The sequence below is a fragment of the Haliaeetus albicilla genome, chromosome 9, assembly GCF_947461875.1.
Source record: "Haliaeetus albicilla chromosome 9, bHalAlb1.1, whole genome shotgun sequence".
Taxonomy (NCBI): domain Eukaryota; kingdom Metazoa; phylum Chordata; class Aves; order Accipitriformes; family Accipitridae; genus Haliaeetus; species Haliaeetus albicilla.
Window position 1 is genome coordinate 32473261 of NC_091491.1, and position 16466 is coordinate 32489726.

Sequence of the window (16466 nt, forward strand, 5' to 3'; positions counted from 1 at the left end):
CACCTGGGGCCCCCTTTGGGCCCAGGCCACTGAGCTGCCATCATCCCCCATGGAGGCACACCCTGCCCCACAACGGCAGTCAGTCTCTCCTGGTTGTCAGCTCTGTCCCTGTAGGGATCTCTGAAGGGTGATCTCTGCCACAGCTGGAAAGTACCATGGGTTGATCTATCGGGATGGAGGAGCAGAGAAAGTGCTGGAGGACTCCCTCCTTCCTCCAGCCTGGGCTGGGCTTGGCTTTGGCCAACCTCCACCAGGGTGGTGGCAGTGGCTAGAAGGTTTTGCAGAGATTGGAGAAAGCTGCATCTCCTCTCCAGGTGGGCACTTGAGGGGTGTGGGGCCCTGACATTGCAGGGCAATAAATTAAGCCCTGGTTGCTCCTGGCCTCATCTGTAAAGTCCTGCTGGGAGAAGAAATCTCTGGCTCCTTCGATGCTAGGCTGCAAGGTGCCTGAGAGCCTCCTTCACCATTTTGCAATGGAGCTGAAAGGAGCTTTTTTGGGGGCCACCAGCCAGTCTCTCCTCCCTCCCTGCTCTGCGCTGAGCAGGTCAAGAGGCTTCTGGATCTCAAGGAGAGCTGAGTTCACCCTGTGACCTCCTTCATGCATCCCATGGCACAAAATCAAAGTCTCTGTTGTGCCTCTCCTGCTCAGGGACTTTGGTTACAGGAAACTACTGAAGAAAGGTCCGCATATAAATAGCCTGGCACGGGCTGACTGTGTCCTTCTGGGGAGAGGTGAAACTTGAGGCTCAGCAGCAGCTAAACAAGCCCTATCCAAGGGAGACAGAGCAGCTTTATGACAGCCTGCTGCTGGGGAAAGCAGAGAGGTTTTGCAATTTCATTGCCTTGGTTTTCCTTGCAGAGGGCCCTGGGGAAGCATTGCTCTGTAATTTGGTATGTAAGCAGCATCTGAACTGCTGGGCAAGTGCCCTTCCTGAGCATAGGATTTTGGTCCAAGCAAATCCTTCTGCCCCCCAGCCAGTCCCAGTAAGAGCCAGTCCATGCTCCAACCCAACCAACAATAATGTGTCATCAACTAAAAACTTGAGTGACTTCTTATTTATTGCCTAAATGCTCCTTCAAAGTATTTATTGAAATCCAAACCAAAATTTTTTTGGCAACTAAAAGCTGAAGTTTCACTCAGAAAATAACAGGATGTTTAAGCTTTGAAAAAAGTTCCTCGCTTGCTTTTATTTTTAATGCAACCACTTGGAAAGGCTACTGCAAGAAGACATTTCCTCCAGAATCTTCCACTTGGGCACAAAGAATAGCCTTCTGTTTTTTAATCAAGCAACAGGTTATGATCCAGTTTGGGAGATGCAGCTGGTAGAGTTGGTGGCCCAGCCACAGGAATGCTCAGCCCCCAGCAGAGGTGGCAGTGACACCTGCCCCAAGAAAAACCTATGGAGCTGGGGTGATACTCCAAGTGATGTTCAGTGTCTTCCCTTGGACACACAGGGCAGTGGAGTCCTGCTTTTCAGGTTTGAGGCACAAGCTTTGCATCTTCCTGACCTTACCCCAGGTGCTGGCCAGTGGGTGGGCGTTTACCCCTGGGCGGCAACTCTCCGAAAAGGTGTTTCTGACCAAGCACCCTAGGAGCATGACAAAGCCTGTGCAAGGCAGTGTGTGCACAGCAGCCTTGCCTGCCTGCTGGAAGGGGACTTCTGCAAGAATGGGAGGAGAGAAATGAGAAAAAATATGATCAAGCAAAGCCCAGATCCCACACAGCCCTTCCCACCATCCTGCCCAGAACATGATGTCAGTCCTGTTTGGCTGCTCAGAGGAGAAAGCCAGCTGGATGCACATCATCCTGAAGATGGGAAAAGGAGAAAATCGGCATAAATCTCTCTCTCTCTCCCCATGGGCAGTGCCTGATCATCACCAAAGCAAAGCAGGTGAGAGGGAACACTGAGGATAGTGCAGCTGCCTTTACAAAGAAGGAGGACAGCTGCAGCTGGTCTGCTCTAAAACCTTGGGACCACTCTCTAAGGAAGTATTTTACTCCTCTAAAAAGTTAGAGGGACAGGTGACAAACAGGAGAAGGATTTCACAATCCCATCACCTTCCTTCAGCGGGAGCAAGAAGGAGCCCTGTAGGCTGCACACACAGCAGCGGTGAGTGGGGTATAAATGGCCAAGGGATCCAGTCCTTCCTCCCGCTGGAGACCAACTAAATGCCTGACTGGCTCTAGCACGGTAAAACTTAACATAAATATTTAAAGTTTGCTATTATGAGATCTCCATAGAAGTATATGCAACAGAAAGAAGAAACCTCTGGCTGTAGACATACTCTCTATATATGCAGAGTATGCCTACTATTTGTGTTATTAAGTATAGAAGTTTCATGTATATAAATGTTATGTTTATATACATAAAACTTTGGTATTTAGTATACAAATCACCAAATCCAGAAATTCCAATTACCAGCTCAATCATTTACATACCTGATGACTTAACCAGCACATGCAGTAACTACAAAGCCAATTTGAATGCTCATTGTCACAGGGTGAGCGATGAGAACACAAACTAACCATTAGAATAGAAATTTCCTGTTGCTTCCTAGCAATTCCCTGGTGCTTTCTAAAAATGTTCATGTGCTTTCTATAAATTTCAGTGGGCTTTCTGTGGATTTTCAATGGGCTTTCTAGGAATTTCCCACAACTTTCTAGGAATTCAGACTGAACTCTAGGAATTTTCCCTTACTTTCTGGGAATTTCTTTGTGCTTTCCAGGAAAATCCTTGTTCTTTCTAGGAATTGCAGAGAGCTTTGTAGGGATTACAGACTGGAATTCCAGGGTGCTTTTGAACAGTTTGATGTGCTTCCTAGCAATTCCAGCCAGCTTTCACACACTTTTCTTCCAGCACTTTCTAGGCCTTTCCCTGTGCTTTTTAGAAATTTTCAGGTGCTTTCTAGGAATGACAGAGCCATTTCTAGAGATATCCAAGTGCTTTCCATGGATTGCAGAGTGGAGTCCTCACCAGGATTTCAGGAATCTGCCCTTCTGTCCCTTTGCTCTTGCCTGTTGTGATGTGCTTGCTGGGAGTGCTGGGGAAGGAGGGAGCCTGAAGAAAACTGCTGCGGTTTATCCCAATTTCCTAGAGAAGCTCCTTCCCTAGCAGGCTTTCCTTAACTGAGAACGTCTCCCAAGCATACTGAGTTGGGGAATGAGATGTTTTCAAGGCCCTCTGGCACAGACAGAGGTGATGGATGAATTGACCTGTTCCTGGCACCTTTTCATCCATCACATGAAATGAAGTAAAAACTGGGCAGTTTGGCACAACCCTGGCTCAAATCATTGCTCTGTCCCTTACCGGGACAATCCTAAGTTGAAGAAGCAAGGCATGGGAGGGAGCATAGATTTGTCAAGGCCCTTCATAAGATATTTAACGTCTTCCTTTCTTTTCCCAAAGAGCGGCAGTCTGCTTCAGTATTTTATTCACAAATACCAACCTGTTGCTGGCTGGCCATGGAGCAGTGAAAAAATAACTCCCATGGGTTATGGATGGAGTGCTAGTGCCTGCTCACCATCTGTCATAACTCTTCCTCACATCACCTGGGTCTTCCCAAACATTTCATCTATCAAGCTGATACTTTTAGGTCTGGCAAGAATGTTCAAAGGTGATTTTTTTTTCCTGTTCCTTAATTATTTTTTTTAAATTGCATAAGGAGAAGAATACCCTTAGATCATGAGCCAAGGGAAGGCTGTACCCTGAACTGCATCCCATCCACCCATGTTGGAGTTGGAAAGTTAAGGTTTGTCTGGGAAATGGTCTTGGTGGAGAGCAGTGCCTCTGAGCTGGCTGGTGAGATTAGCTTTTGGGTTTTGCGAGGTTATTAAGAATCAAATTCCGGGGCGGGGGCGGGGGGGCAGATGCAAATCTCTGCATTCAGTTTCTGCTGCCTGCTTTAGGAGCCTTGTAAAGGAAGAAGGATGGTACTGTGCTGTGTCTGGCTGTGGGACATGTGGAGGACACAGGTAGTCTTAAGTGTTCATGGTGGAAAACAAGGCTGCACAGGGTGAGACCAAAATCCCAGGCAGGACATCAATGGTGATACAATGTCATTTTGCTGTGTCTAGCGAATGCTTCCTTGGTGTTAATGGCAAGAGGTTCATTAACACCACCGTTAATTAAAAATGGGACAAAGCCTCGATAAGGGGCTCAGCCAATCTTCCCTGTTTGCTTTGGTCAGGATTCCATGAAATAACGACGTGTCGGACGCGTGCCTGCCGGAGCCGTGCGTGCATGACCCACGGGGCTGGTCTTGGTGTCCCTAACCCTGGCTGCGTTGGGGCTGCGATTCAGGCTTATGGTGCAGTGCTCAGTCTCGGCAAGGCTCTGCCTTTTTTGCCCGACATCTTTTTCAGACGAACCTTCCAAGCTGTGAGGTAAGTGGAGCGGGCGGCCTTGGCCACAGGCTGTTTTAGCCAGAGCGGAATTACTCCCTGCGTTTGCATCCCCTCAGAGAGTGCAGTGCTCGGTGGCAGGTGTGGCAGGGGCAAATACTGTCAGATGGCTGTAATGACTGTAATTAAGAAATCATGTAATTGTGCAACTGAAAGCTATGGGCCTACGGACCAGCACACAGCGTGGTGCGCTTTTAGAAGACTTCTGGCTGGCCCAGGATGGCAAGGGGGTACAAACCCATATGTTAAGAGAGTAGATAATTTTAAAAAATTAACTTGACCCCAAGCTCCCTTCAAGTTACGTCAGAGAGTGGAAACCGGCAAAAAGCGATTCTTCACAACCAGCGGGAAGCTGCAGCTCCGCGCGCTCCAGGGGGCGCTGCCCGCCGGCACGGTGGAGACCCACCCTCGTCACGTGATGGGCCATTCCCGGTCTGGGATTGGCTGAGAGGGATCATGTGCGGCGGGAGGGGGCGCGGTGTGGCGTGGAGAGTGGCCGCGGTTGCCAAGGCGACAGGCGGCGGCGCAGGGCAGGGCAGGTAGGCCGCGGCGCGGTGGTGCGGGTGGCACCCGGGGTTTCCTCTCTTCCCTCCCCGCCGGTTGCCTCAGGAGCTGTTGGGTCGCATGCTCTCGGCCCTGAGGGGGCGGCCGCAACGCCCCGGCCCGGTTTGGGGGACGGGTGGCGGCGGCGGCGGCGGGCCGCACCTGGAGGCGGCTGTGTGAGGAGGCGGTGTGACCGCCCCGCGGCCTGGCGAGAACGGCGGTTCGGGTCGGAGAAGACCGGCTTCGGAACTTCTTTGGAGGTGCCTTACGGGGTGGTGGTGGGGGGATGTCCTCCTCATGCGGTTTGTTTGGAGATGAGATGGCTAATGGGCTGTGCGTGGCTGGGCTGCGGTGGGGCTGTGTGAAGGAACCGCTGTGCTGTCTGCTAACACCCCCCTTCTTTACAGTTTTCGAGGTTTATCAACGATGAGATGTAGCAGTAATGCTTAGCGATGGGTGACATTCTAGCTTGTGAAGCTGAGTTACTCGGACTAGTGAGAGAGGTTGGTTTTCTCTCTTTTTTTTCTTTTCTTTTTTTTTTCTTCTTTTTTTTGTTGAAATGAGCAAGGCAAAATTTTATGCTTGTATTCAGAGCCAGCTGTTGTAACTGTGGTTTAAATTCTGGAGTTATTTATCTGGCCAAGTGTTTGCTACGCCCTGAAATCATATTGACTCCTGTCATGCTCTGTAGATTCAGAGGGCTCAATGTCCATTAAATGCTAGCAGTCAAACATCATATCAAGCTAGAATTATCCATTGTTCATTGCAAATGAGGCTTTCATTAAAGGAGCAGTTAAGTTGATTAGATCAACAGACAGCTTTGGGACTCAGGTCCACCTTGTGATAATGGTGAGATCTTTAAAACATTGCTTAGCTGCCACCTCATTCCATATTTGTATAAAATCACGGAGGCATATAAAAACCCTAGAGCTGATAAAGCCCAGGCTGAAGTCCTGAGACTACTTATCTCCATGGTTTAATGCCTAAGCAGGATTTTCCAGCTACACACTCCTCTACCCATATTGCCCATAAGAGGTAATCAGAATATATTCTAAAGTGTGAAAAAGGCAGTGAGAGGCAAACTTTAAAGGGCAGGTGCCTCTATGGTAGTCTGTGCTTCAGTCTTCTGGATAAATTGACTAAAATGGGATAGTTATGATTTGGAACAAGAGCACAAACTGTGATCTCTGCTGCTTGTTACTGTCTCATTCCTTTGATCAACACTGTGTTGGTAGCCTGGTTTAGAGCCCTAAGTGAACACCAAACCAACAGCCTAATCCCCCTGCCTTGTGTGACCCAACCTATTGCAGGGTTCCACAGATGCTGGTGCTATGGAGGGGTGATCAAGAGTGGCAGTCAGCTGTCACTGTGCCCAGCTTTCACCAGGCTGTCTGTTGAAAGCCTGGACAGTTACTGCCTGCCTAAAGAGTCTACCAAATGGCAAAATCATACACAGCTTAAATCTATTTGTGGATCTTGGAAAACAAATCTAAATAGAGGTTTAAGTACTTAATCATTACTATACTACCATTTGTGTTAACAGTGGGGAAAATAAATTATTCCTGTTCTCTGTGACAACGTTGGGAACCCAGATCAAATTTGCAAAATGAAATGTAATGTCTTGCCTCAGCAACCAATAACTAAGACTCCTGAGATGGGGGGAGGAAGGGAAAGTTGCATGTAATATAGTGACTGTACATTGTGGGAGGAAGAGGCAGGGCTGTTTATCTCTTTCTCAGAAGAATAGTACTTAATGAGTTGTTCATTAATTTGGCTTGCACAGCTTCAGTGACCTGGCTTAGAGTTCAAGCTGTCCAACTGCTACTGTGGAGATGAGAGTCACACTTAAGTATTCTGCCCCCTGAGAACATTATTTGCAAGGAAGTTATTTACTTGTTTCTTCAACCAAGGTATAACATTAATGGATTTTAGTTCTTTTTCTTCTTTGGTTGAATGAAATTACTGACTAAATTGAGGGGCATAATTCTTTCAGGGAGGATGTGCTCAGTTGTCAGCACTATTCTCTAGGATGCAGGAGGAAATTTAGTTGAGAGATAGTATTTTCCTGCCATGAGGTACCAGTTCTTGGTTTGTTGCTGTTCAGTCTTTGGCATTTATGGACCCTGCTACAGAGAAACTTTATAGGACTTTGGCAATTCATGGGTCACTCACTGAAGCATTAATAATCTAAAAAAATATTCTTCCTGTATGTTTTTGTCTTGTAGTATTTGGATTTTGCTGAATTTGAAGAAACAGTGAAAGTATTTACAAAGGAATGTAAAATAAAAGGGAAGCCACTACCTAAACCAGCAGGTGTTTCCTCAAGAGATTCAAAAGCTTTGCCTGTTCAGGTAATGCATCATTTATGCTTACTTTAAGTAATACTAAAACCAGTTTAAGACCACTAACCACCATGTGAATTATTACAGCAGTGAGATTATCTGAACTGTCTGAACAGATTCTTGACTATTTGAAGAAGTCCACTAGCAAGTCTTCTTCCAGTGCAGGAACTGTCAAGTTGGTGGTTTGTTGTTGGTTGTGTTTTTTTGGGGTGGTTTTTTTGTGTTTTTTTGTTTTGTTTTGTTTTTCAGAACTCTAGTCCTTTTGAACCTGCAACAGTAGGTTTGGTTCATACTATTTTAGGTTTTTAGCTTGCCATGCTTTGGTAAGACTGATTTTCACATGCTGTAGACATTTATTTTTCACTTATGGTAAAGGTGGGTCCCCAGATTGACATGCTTGAAAATCTGAGCTTTACTACTTGTACTGATGGTTGATTCAGGCTCTCAGAGATATTAAAGATAGGTGGAGAAAGAATATTTAGGTGGTCATCAAATGGTGAGAGATTTTGGCTAAAACTTTTAATTTAAAGTGTTCAGATGGCACTTGAATTCTTCATTCACTAATCTGCTGTTGAAAAAATGTAGCTGTTTTGTGTTTGTTTTTTTCACTGAATGCTTTTCCCCTTTGCAGAAAGATCTGCTTACAGCATTTGAAAATGGTGAGCAGAAAGTTTTCTTCCAACTCTGGGAGGAGCATATTTCATCTTCAGTCCGGGACAATGAACCAGTTGCTCAGAAGCTGGAGTTCTATCTTCACATACACTTTGCAACCTACCTCTTAAAACACTCTATGGGAAAGCCTGTAAGTTTAGTTCACAGTTCAAACTTCAAATTGTTTTTGTTTGTTTTACTTCATTTATTTGTATTTAGTGTGGATGAGGATGGGATATTTAGTAAGAAGAATTCCCAGAGTATGTATCCAGTTTTTGAGCCACAGTCTGCATTTTAGTTGAACCAGACCCCTTGTATTGTGAAGTACAGAGATGGAAGTTGCTGATGTCCTTATCCTGGAGTTCCTGAAGTATTTTAACTTGGAAAATACCAGTATGCTGATACTTTCACACCTTTGTAGTCCATAGGAGATTCTTAAAACACTTTGCTCCCAGTTTGGACTGAAGCTGTGTGTTGAAGTATAAACATTTCTGATGAAATGGGAAAGCTGAATGTTGACCAGCTCAGTATATCATATTGAAAACTATAATTCCAAGCTGTCATAAAATAAAAACTCTGTTACATGGGACTTTTATGATGAAGAGACATTTAAGTAGCCTGGAGTCAGCCAGGTCAGCCAGGGCTTAAGAGCTCCTGCCTTACACCTGTCAGCTGCTACAGGAGCATTTGGATGCCTTCAGGGTGGCTTTCGGTCTGTTCTGTGTGCCAGCTCCCCTTCCTGGTGCTGTGTGAGTGGATTTTACAGTTCTGCACTTACCACTGAAATAAAGCATGTTTAAAGTAGGTGTTTCCTCTTGGACCTGAGTGTGGAAATGGCACTCTGCTCTAGAAATCTAGCCTGAAGTGGGCAGGAATAATTTACATTCAAAAAGCAAATGTCCCTCTCTTCTTTTGTTGGACCTGGATGACAGAAACAGCAATGCTGGTTTAAATTTTCTTTTTTGAGTGGTGAAAACAAGATACAATACTCTCTAGTTAAACAAATGTTGCTTTTTAGATAACAAATACTCTGGGATTTCAAACTTGATATTAATGTATTTAGTTCTCTTGCTTGTATTTGCCAGCTTTACAGTGCATTCAGAGTGGTAGTTTTCTAAATATGCTGCTTTATTTCCTAGGACAAAGCTGAACTTGAGGAAAGGATTTCTCATTTTAAGACATACCTGGAAACAAAAGGAGCTGCACTGAGCCAGACTACGGAGTTTCTTCCTTTCTATGCTTTGCCTTTTGTTCCAAACCCCATGGTACATCCTTCATTTAAAGAACTTTTCCAGGTAAGTATCTATTTTGCAGAGATGGTATTTATCATGGTTTTTCTCATGGGATGATAGATATGGAATTATGTTTAGTTTGGTAATTGCTTCTATTGTTTCCTTTAACAGAAACTGTACAATAATAAAAGAAGATATATTTGATGAAGGAAGGGTTGTGAGAGTGCTATCAATAAGAGAGTACCATCTTAAATATATATTTTATGTTTGCTTGAGTCCTGAATCGTATGCCAGCTCTGTGTCCATAAATAAGAATTGCTGCCTCTCCTTCCTTTCCACAACCCTGAAATATGCATGCTTCTGGGACCCCACTATCTGTGTATATGTGGCTGGATTTAAAACCTGATAGCTAGGCATAAGGAGACTGAAGCAGTTTCGTTTCATGTGGAAAAGAGAAAGTCAAGTTTATAAGTAATCCTCCTGTAACAGAAAATGAGCCAGTGTTGTCTGTGTTCTGAGACTCTTCTCCCCTACCCGCCCCCTCCCCCCCAAAAAATGCTGGAAGAGCATAGATGTGCTTAGTGGTTTGGTGACTCTTGCCACAGGCATTTTTCCTGGTTAATTTTTCTCTTAAATACGTTTTAGCCTTTGCCTTTGAATGGCTGTTTCAGAGTTCACTTCTTACGCTTGTACGTGCAAGGTGAGAAGAGAGTGTAGAAGTTAGTGTGCTTGAACTTCAAAATAGATCTCATTTGCAGGTGTGTTTTCAATGTGATGATGATCTACAGTTATTCTATCGATCAAGAGGTAATAAAACACCCTTACATTGACTGCTTTCTGGCCACCATGCAGGTAGATGGTTAGGAGATGATGTCCAGAGCTGTGGTTTGATATTCCGAAGTATTGGTGGCAATACCTGTGGGGAAGGTACAGCCACTGTTTCACCTGTGGTGCAAAACTACGCCTTCTTGATTTTGCTGGAAGCGTCTGGTTATGCGGTTGCATTTGGACTGGATCAAGGAACTGATCTGCTTTGCTGCCTGTGAATGTGTGTGTATACACCTCCCATGTACATGCACACACGTGCACATATGCAAATTTGTTTGTAAAATATGTATAATGTCTTGCAGGGTTATATGCTTGAAATGCTTAACCATCCTACCACATGGACAGTTGTGCTGGCTTATCTAAGTAGCTGTGGGCAGTTGCTGTGGTGGGAGGAGGTGTCTTCAGCCTGCATTGCTGCCACACACTTTTTGATATCAAATCAAAGCTTAAGTGGTACTTGCCCTAGGGCTGACTTCGGATGTACCAGCTGATAAGGAGCTCCAGTTTAACACCAAAAAAAGGCATATACTGCCATTTTCCTTTGGGACTAGCTATAAATAATGAGATGTACTGGTTGATCTCAGAGATGGGATATGACTACTCTTTTTTAATTATACTTAGCAGCTTTTTTTTTTTTTTGAATGCCTTATCTAAGACGAGATTCTCAGGTTTTTTTGTTTCGGGTTTTTTTTTTTTTTTGAATGCCTTATCTAATACGAGATTCTCAGGGTTTTTTTTGGTTTGTTTTTTTTTGAATGCCTTATCTAAGACGAGATTCTCAGGTTTATTCATAGTAACCCAGTGTCCAAACTCTTAGTCCACCATCACTCATATTTTCTTGTGGGAATTGTACAGCTCATTCCATGTTAGTGTTGAAACACAGATTGTTTTACATTTGAGAAAGAACAGCAGTGAGTCAGTAGTCTACTAAGCAGCGTTCTTATGGCTTTTGTTTTTTCTCGGGCATCTGATGCTTTATATAGCTGGAGTTCCTTTCTATTTGTGTAATACATTTAGAAACATAATAAACACTCCTCTCTCCAGGAGACGTAGTTCCTTTGGTAATATGCAGCATACTGTGTTGCACCACTGTCTGGATACTGAATTCATAAAAACAGCAAGTAAATTCTGTATGCTCTCCAGCATGGTGAAATGAGGGCAAATCCGAGCTGCGAGAACAGCTTGCAACAAACACATATACAGCAGTAGATTAGGAAGCTCCTGCTACTTGTTGGAAGATACTGCTTTTTCATCTGTTGGCTAGCTTCTCACCAAGCAGAAACTAGCTTAACTGAAGGTTTGAAATAGAAGAAATGAATATTCAGTGAATTCTTAGGTGTAGTTTGGCTTTCTTCCTTAACTATTATTTTCTTGTGCTTATGAGACACTATATCAAGCAGAAGACAGCATTCCAGTTAGCAACTGATACGTTGGTCTATTTTTCATTATGTGAGTTGTTTTTCTCCAAATCCTTATTTTAGAAATGTTGTACGCTGATCACTTATGTCGTATCATGAGGTTTGCAATAGTTATTGACAAAATTTACAATTCCCAGATCTTGTTAGGAGTGAAAAATGACTACAATGATTACTTTTTGAAAACTGAGCAATGGAAAATTATTCATTTTGTACTCTATTTAATAAATTTACAATTCACATTAATCTTTTCATCTTTTTCTCAAGTTGCTTGTATTTTAAAGCTACTTCTAATTTAGAGGCAGTTGTTGCATGTGCATGCAAGGCACCAACACTATACGATAGTTTTACACTTGAAATAAAGCTACATCGTGCTCTTAGAACTCTTGTCTAGGAATAATACTAAACTCTTCTGACTTCTGTACCCTTTTATGGGTAGCTAGCAAATGCATTCACTTCAGTAACAGTGAAGGGAAAATACAATTCAATACAATGCTGGCTGCCTTGTTTACTAGTGGAAGGTTGCTGTGATCCAAACAGTGCTTTCAGCAGAGTGTACATATTTGGTGAACAACTGTCATTATTTGTTTTTCTTTTCAAGGATTCTTGGACATTGGATTTAAGGACAAGATTGGAAAAGTTTCTGTCTCTGACTGTCAAAGCCAGACAGACTCCTCGGCTTCTCACATTATTTGTATCCTTTTGAGAAAATACTTTGAAGATAATTAGAATTACTATAAAGAGGCAGTATAATTTATTTGAAGCGTGTGCTGCTAAGATTTATTGCAGAATTGCAGTAAAGTTGCAGTTCGGTGTTTTTGTGATAGGAAACATTGTTTATATGCCACATTAAAAAAAAAAAACTTTTGAAAATGTTATGTGAAGACACTGTATAGATGCATATGAACCTGCATATTTATCATATGACCATTCTTTGCTTCCATGTATAAAGTATAGGATACCCAAACGCACCAACCTGAACTGACTGCTTTCTGAGGATTTGTAAAGCTGTTAGTCTTTTCAGTTAGCCATTTCAGGGACTAGCTGAAAGTTTTCCAGGGCTTTTAAGGGTTCCAGAAATTATTGTTTTACTAAATAGCTTGTGCTTCAGACGGCAGTATTGTTAAAGTATTGTAAAGTTAAAGCTTCAGTATTGTTAAAGCTGTGTTGTCAGGCCTGATTTGCAAACTAACTAGCTCTTTGACAAATTTTCTTCTCCCTTTTTGGTCACTATAGTTAAAGGCAAGGTAGAGAGAACTGAATTGGAGTTTTTGTTTCTGGCTTCCTCTTCTTTCTCCCCCTCCCCCCCCCCGCTTCCTCTTCTGTCTCCCCCTCCCCCCCCCGCTTCCTCTTCTGTCTCCCCCTCCCCCCCCCGCTTCCTCTTCTGTCTCCCCCTCCGCCCCCCGCTTCCTCTTCTTTCTTTCCCCCCCGCTTCCTCTTCTTTCTTTCCCCCCCGCTTCCTCTTCTTTCTTTCCCCCCCGCTTCCTCTTCTTTCTTTCCCCCCCGCTTCCTCTTCTTTCTTTCCCCCCCGCTTCCTCTTCTTTCTTTCCCCCCCGCTTCCTCTTCTTTCTTTCCCCCCCGCTTCCGCTTCTTTCTTTCCCCCCCGCTTCCGCTTCTTTCTTTCCCCCCCGCTTCCGCTTCTTTCTTTCCCCCCCCGCTTCCGCTTCTTTCTCCCCCCCCCGCTTCCGCTTCTTTCTCCCCCCCCCGCTTCCGCTTCTTTCTCCCCCCCCGCTTCCGCTTCTTTCTCCCCCCCCGCTTCCGCTTCTTTCTCCCCCCCCCGCTTCCGCTTCTTTCTCCCCCCCCCCGCTTCCGCTTCTTTCTCCCCCCCCCGCTTCCGCTTCTTTCTCCCCCCCCGCTTCCGCTTCTTTCTCCCCCCCCGCTTCCGCTTCTTTCTCCCCCCCCCGCTTCCGCTTCTTTCTCCCCCCCCCGCTTCCGCTTCTTTCTCCCCCCCCCGCTTCCGCTTCTTTCTCCCCCCCCCCGCTTCCGCTTCTTTCTCCCCCCCCCGCTTCCGCTTCTTTCTCCCCCCCCCCGCTTCCGCTTCTTTCTCCCCCCCCCGCTTCCGCTTCTTTCTCCCCCCCCGCTTCCGCTTCTTTCTCCCCCCCCCGCTTCCGCTTCTTTCTCCCCCCCCCGCTTCCGCTTCTTTCTCCCCCCCCCGCTTCCGCTTCTTTCTCCCCCCCCCGCTTCCGCTTCTTTCTCCCCCCCCCGCTTCCGCTTCTTTCTCCCCCCCCCGCTTCCGCTTCTTTCTCCCCCCCCCGCTTCCGCTTCTTTCTCCCCCCCCCGCTTCCGCTTCTTTCTCCCCCCCCCGCTTCCGCTTCTTTCTCCCCCCCCCGCTTCCGCTTCTTTCTCCCCCCCCCGCTTCCGCTTCTTTCTCCCCCCCCCGCTTCCGCTTCTTTCTCCCCCCCCCGCTTCCGCTTCTTTCTCCCCCCCCCGCTTCCGCTTCTTTCTCCCCCCCCCGCTTCCGCTTCTTTCTCCCCCCCCCGCTTCCGCTTCTTTCTCCCCCCCCCGCTTCCGCTTCTTTCTCCCCCCCCGCTTCCGCTTCTTTCTCCCCCCCCGCTTCCGCTTCTTTCTCCCCCCCCGCTTCCGCTTCTTTCTCCCCCCCCCGCTTCCGCTTCTTTCTCCCCCCCCCGCTTCCGCTTCTTTCTCCCCCCCCCGCTTCCGCTTCTTTCTCCCCCCCCCGCTTCCGCTTCTTTCTCCCCCCCCCGCTTCCGCTTCTTTCTCCCCCCCCCGCTTCCGCTTCTTTCTCCCCCCCCCGCTTCCGCTTCTTTCTCCCCCCCCCGCTTCCGCTTCTTTCTCCCCCCCCCGCTTCCGCTTCTTTCTCCCCCCCCCGCTTCCGCTTCTTTCTCCCCCCCCCGCTTCCGCTTCTTTCTCCTCCCCCCGCTTCCGCTTCTTTCTCCCCCCCCCGCTTCCGCTTCTTTCTCCCCCCCCCGCTTCCGCTTCTTTCTCCCCCCCCCGCTTCCGCTTCTTTCTCCCCCCCCCGCTTCCGCTTCTTTCTCCCCCCCCCGCTTCCGCTTCTTTCTCCCCCCCCCGCTTCCGCTTCTTTCTCCCCCCCCCGCTTCCGCTTCTTTCTCCCCCCCCCGCTTCCGCTTCTTTCTCCCCCCCCCGCTTCCGCTTCTTTCTCCCCCCCCCGCTTCCGCTTCTTTCTCCCCCCCCCGCTTCCGCTTCTTTCTCCCCCCCCCGCTTCCGCTTCTTTCTCCCCCCCCCGCTTCCGCTTCTTTCTCCCCCCCCCGCTTCCGCTTCTTTCTCCCCCCCCCGCTTCCGCTTCTTTCTCCCCCCCCCGCTTCCGCTTCTTTCTCCCCCCCCCGCTTCCGCTTCTTTCTCCCCCCCCCGCTTCCGCTTCTTTCTCCCCCCCCCGCTTCCGCTTCTTTCTCCCCCCCCCGCTTCCGCTTCTTTCTCCCCCCCCCGCTTCCGCTTCTTTCTCCCCCCCCCGCTTCCGCTTCTTTCTCCCCCCCCGCTTCCGCTTCTTTCTCCCCCCCCCGCTTCCGCTTCTTTCTCCCCCCCCCGCTTCCGCTTCTTTCTCCCCCCCCCGCTTCCGCTTCTTTCTCCCCCCCCCGCTTCCGCTTCTTTCTCCCCCCCCCGCTTCCGCTTCTTTCTCCCCCCCCCGCTTCCGCTTCTTTCTCCCCCCCCCGCTTCCGCTTCTTTCTCCCCCCCCCGCTTCCGCTTCTTTCTCCCCCCCCCGCTTCCGCTTCTTTCTCCCCCCCCCGCTTCCGCTTCTTTCTCCCCCCCCCGCTTCCGCTTCTTTCTCCCCCCCCCGCTTCCGCTTCTTTCTCCCCCCCCGCTTCCGCTTCTTTCTCCCCCCCCCGCTTCCGCTTCTTTCTCCCCCCCCCGCTTCCGCTTCTTTCTCCCCCCCCCGCTTCCGCTTCTTTCTCCCCCCCCCGCTTCCGCTTCTTTCTCCCCCCCCCGCTTCCGCTTCTTTCTCCCCCCCCCGCTTCCTCTTCTAACAGGAGAAGTTGAAAGTCCTTTTCCTGCTATATCTTACTTTATTCTAAAGCAGCATGTTGCCATGGTGGTGTTGAATGATGAGCTGGAAATTATATTCCTTCTGTTCCATACCTGCCCATTTGCCAAGATGATGGGCAGTGATCATTTCACTCCCATGTTACAGATGTTTGTGTGGGAGTCTGGCACGGAACAGTTGAAGAAAATTTTGTCTCTGCTTATTCCTCTTTATGGAGTAATGGACTGGATCTTAACTGAGCCCTGAAGGTATAAAACATCACTTGCCCTAAAACATTTGCATATTTGTATGTTGATTTTATGTAAAATCAGCGGTTTGACTTTTGGTTTTGGTGTTAATACATTTAGACTGGAGTTACCATATCTTATACTTCAGGGCTGGATCTGGTATCTTTAAAGGTCAGCAAAAAGTCTCAAATCTCCATGCAACATTGTACAATGTGCACTTATGAGATTTTTATGTGTTTATTATTGATTCATTTATTCTTGCTCTCCTGTGAAGCATCAGGCATTGGCTGTTGGCTGGGACAGTAGGAATATTTGGCTTGGTTAGGTTTGCCAGTTGGTTGAATTTCTCATTCTGTGTCTCAGGAGCAAACACATACTGAAAGGATGCATGTTTTCCTGAACTGCTCCTCCTTGTACAACAGAAGGAGAATGGACAGTGCAACAAAGGTAAATGCTGAGATGTGGTAAGGATATTCTGTAAGATTATTAGGGGCTGTAATAGTAGTGGAAAGTACACCTGCAATGACGGGGAAACTAGTGATGCATGGCAAAAAGTCCTTTGAAATCCAGACCCCTGTCTTGGTGATAGTTATTGCTAGACTGCTTGAGCTCAGTAGGGTTGAGCACATGCATGTACTAGAAATGGGAAAGGGCCTAGTAGTAGGATTTGTGTTTTAAGTCTATTCTGTCCTGAAATATAGTAAAAACAAGTGGAGAACTCTGTACAAAGTGCGTTCCAGCTCTCCATTATTAGTTATGATGAAAGTAAGTTTCCTCAGATTTCTTCCCTTTCCTTCTTTCTTTTTTATTTTCTCCTTGTGGTGGACTTTCCTGAAGGCAATAATTCCATACTCTGATTAAAAAGAAATAA

The 16466-nt window shown here is 46.9% G+C and overlaps 1 protein-coding gene across 6 annotated transcripts in view; it reads left to right on the forward strand.

Moving 5' to 3' along the window:
- Positions 1–4943: 4943 nt before the first annotated feature.
- The window catches only part of ARMC9 (armadillo repeat containing 9), a 72900-nt gene continuing 61377 nt past the window's right edge, over positions 4944–16466 (forward strand). For 3 of the 6 annotated variants that reach the window (XM_069792493.1, XM_069792492.1, XM_069792494.1), the window contains exons 1-7: positions 4944–5205; positions 5353–5448; positions 7171–7296; positions 7919–8089; positions 9078–9233; positions 12015–12107; positions 16018–16042. In XM_069792493.1, the coding sequence (XP_069648594.1) occupies positions 5398–5448; positions 7171–7296; positions 7919–8089; positions 9078–9233; positions 12015–12107; positions 16018–16042 (622 nt within the window). In that variant the 5' untranslated portion in view covers positions 4944–5205; positions 5353–5397. The remainder of the gene's footprint in view (positions 5206–5352; positions 5449–7170; positions 7297–7918; positions 8090–9077; positions 9234–12014; positions 12108–16017; positions 16043–16466) is intronic. The other 3 variants (XM_069792491.1, XM_069792490.1, XM_069792489.1) reach the window with 2 other exon arrangements.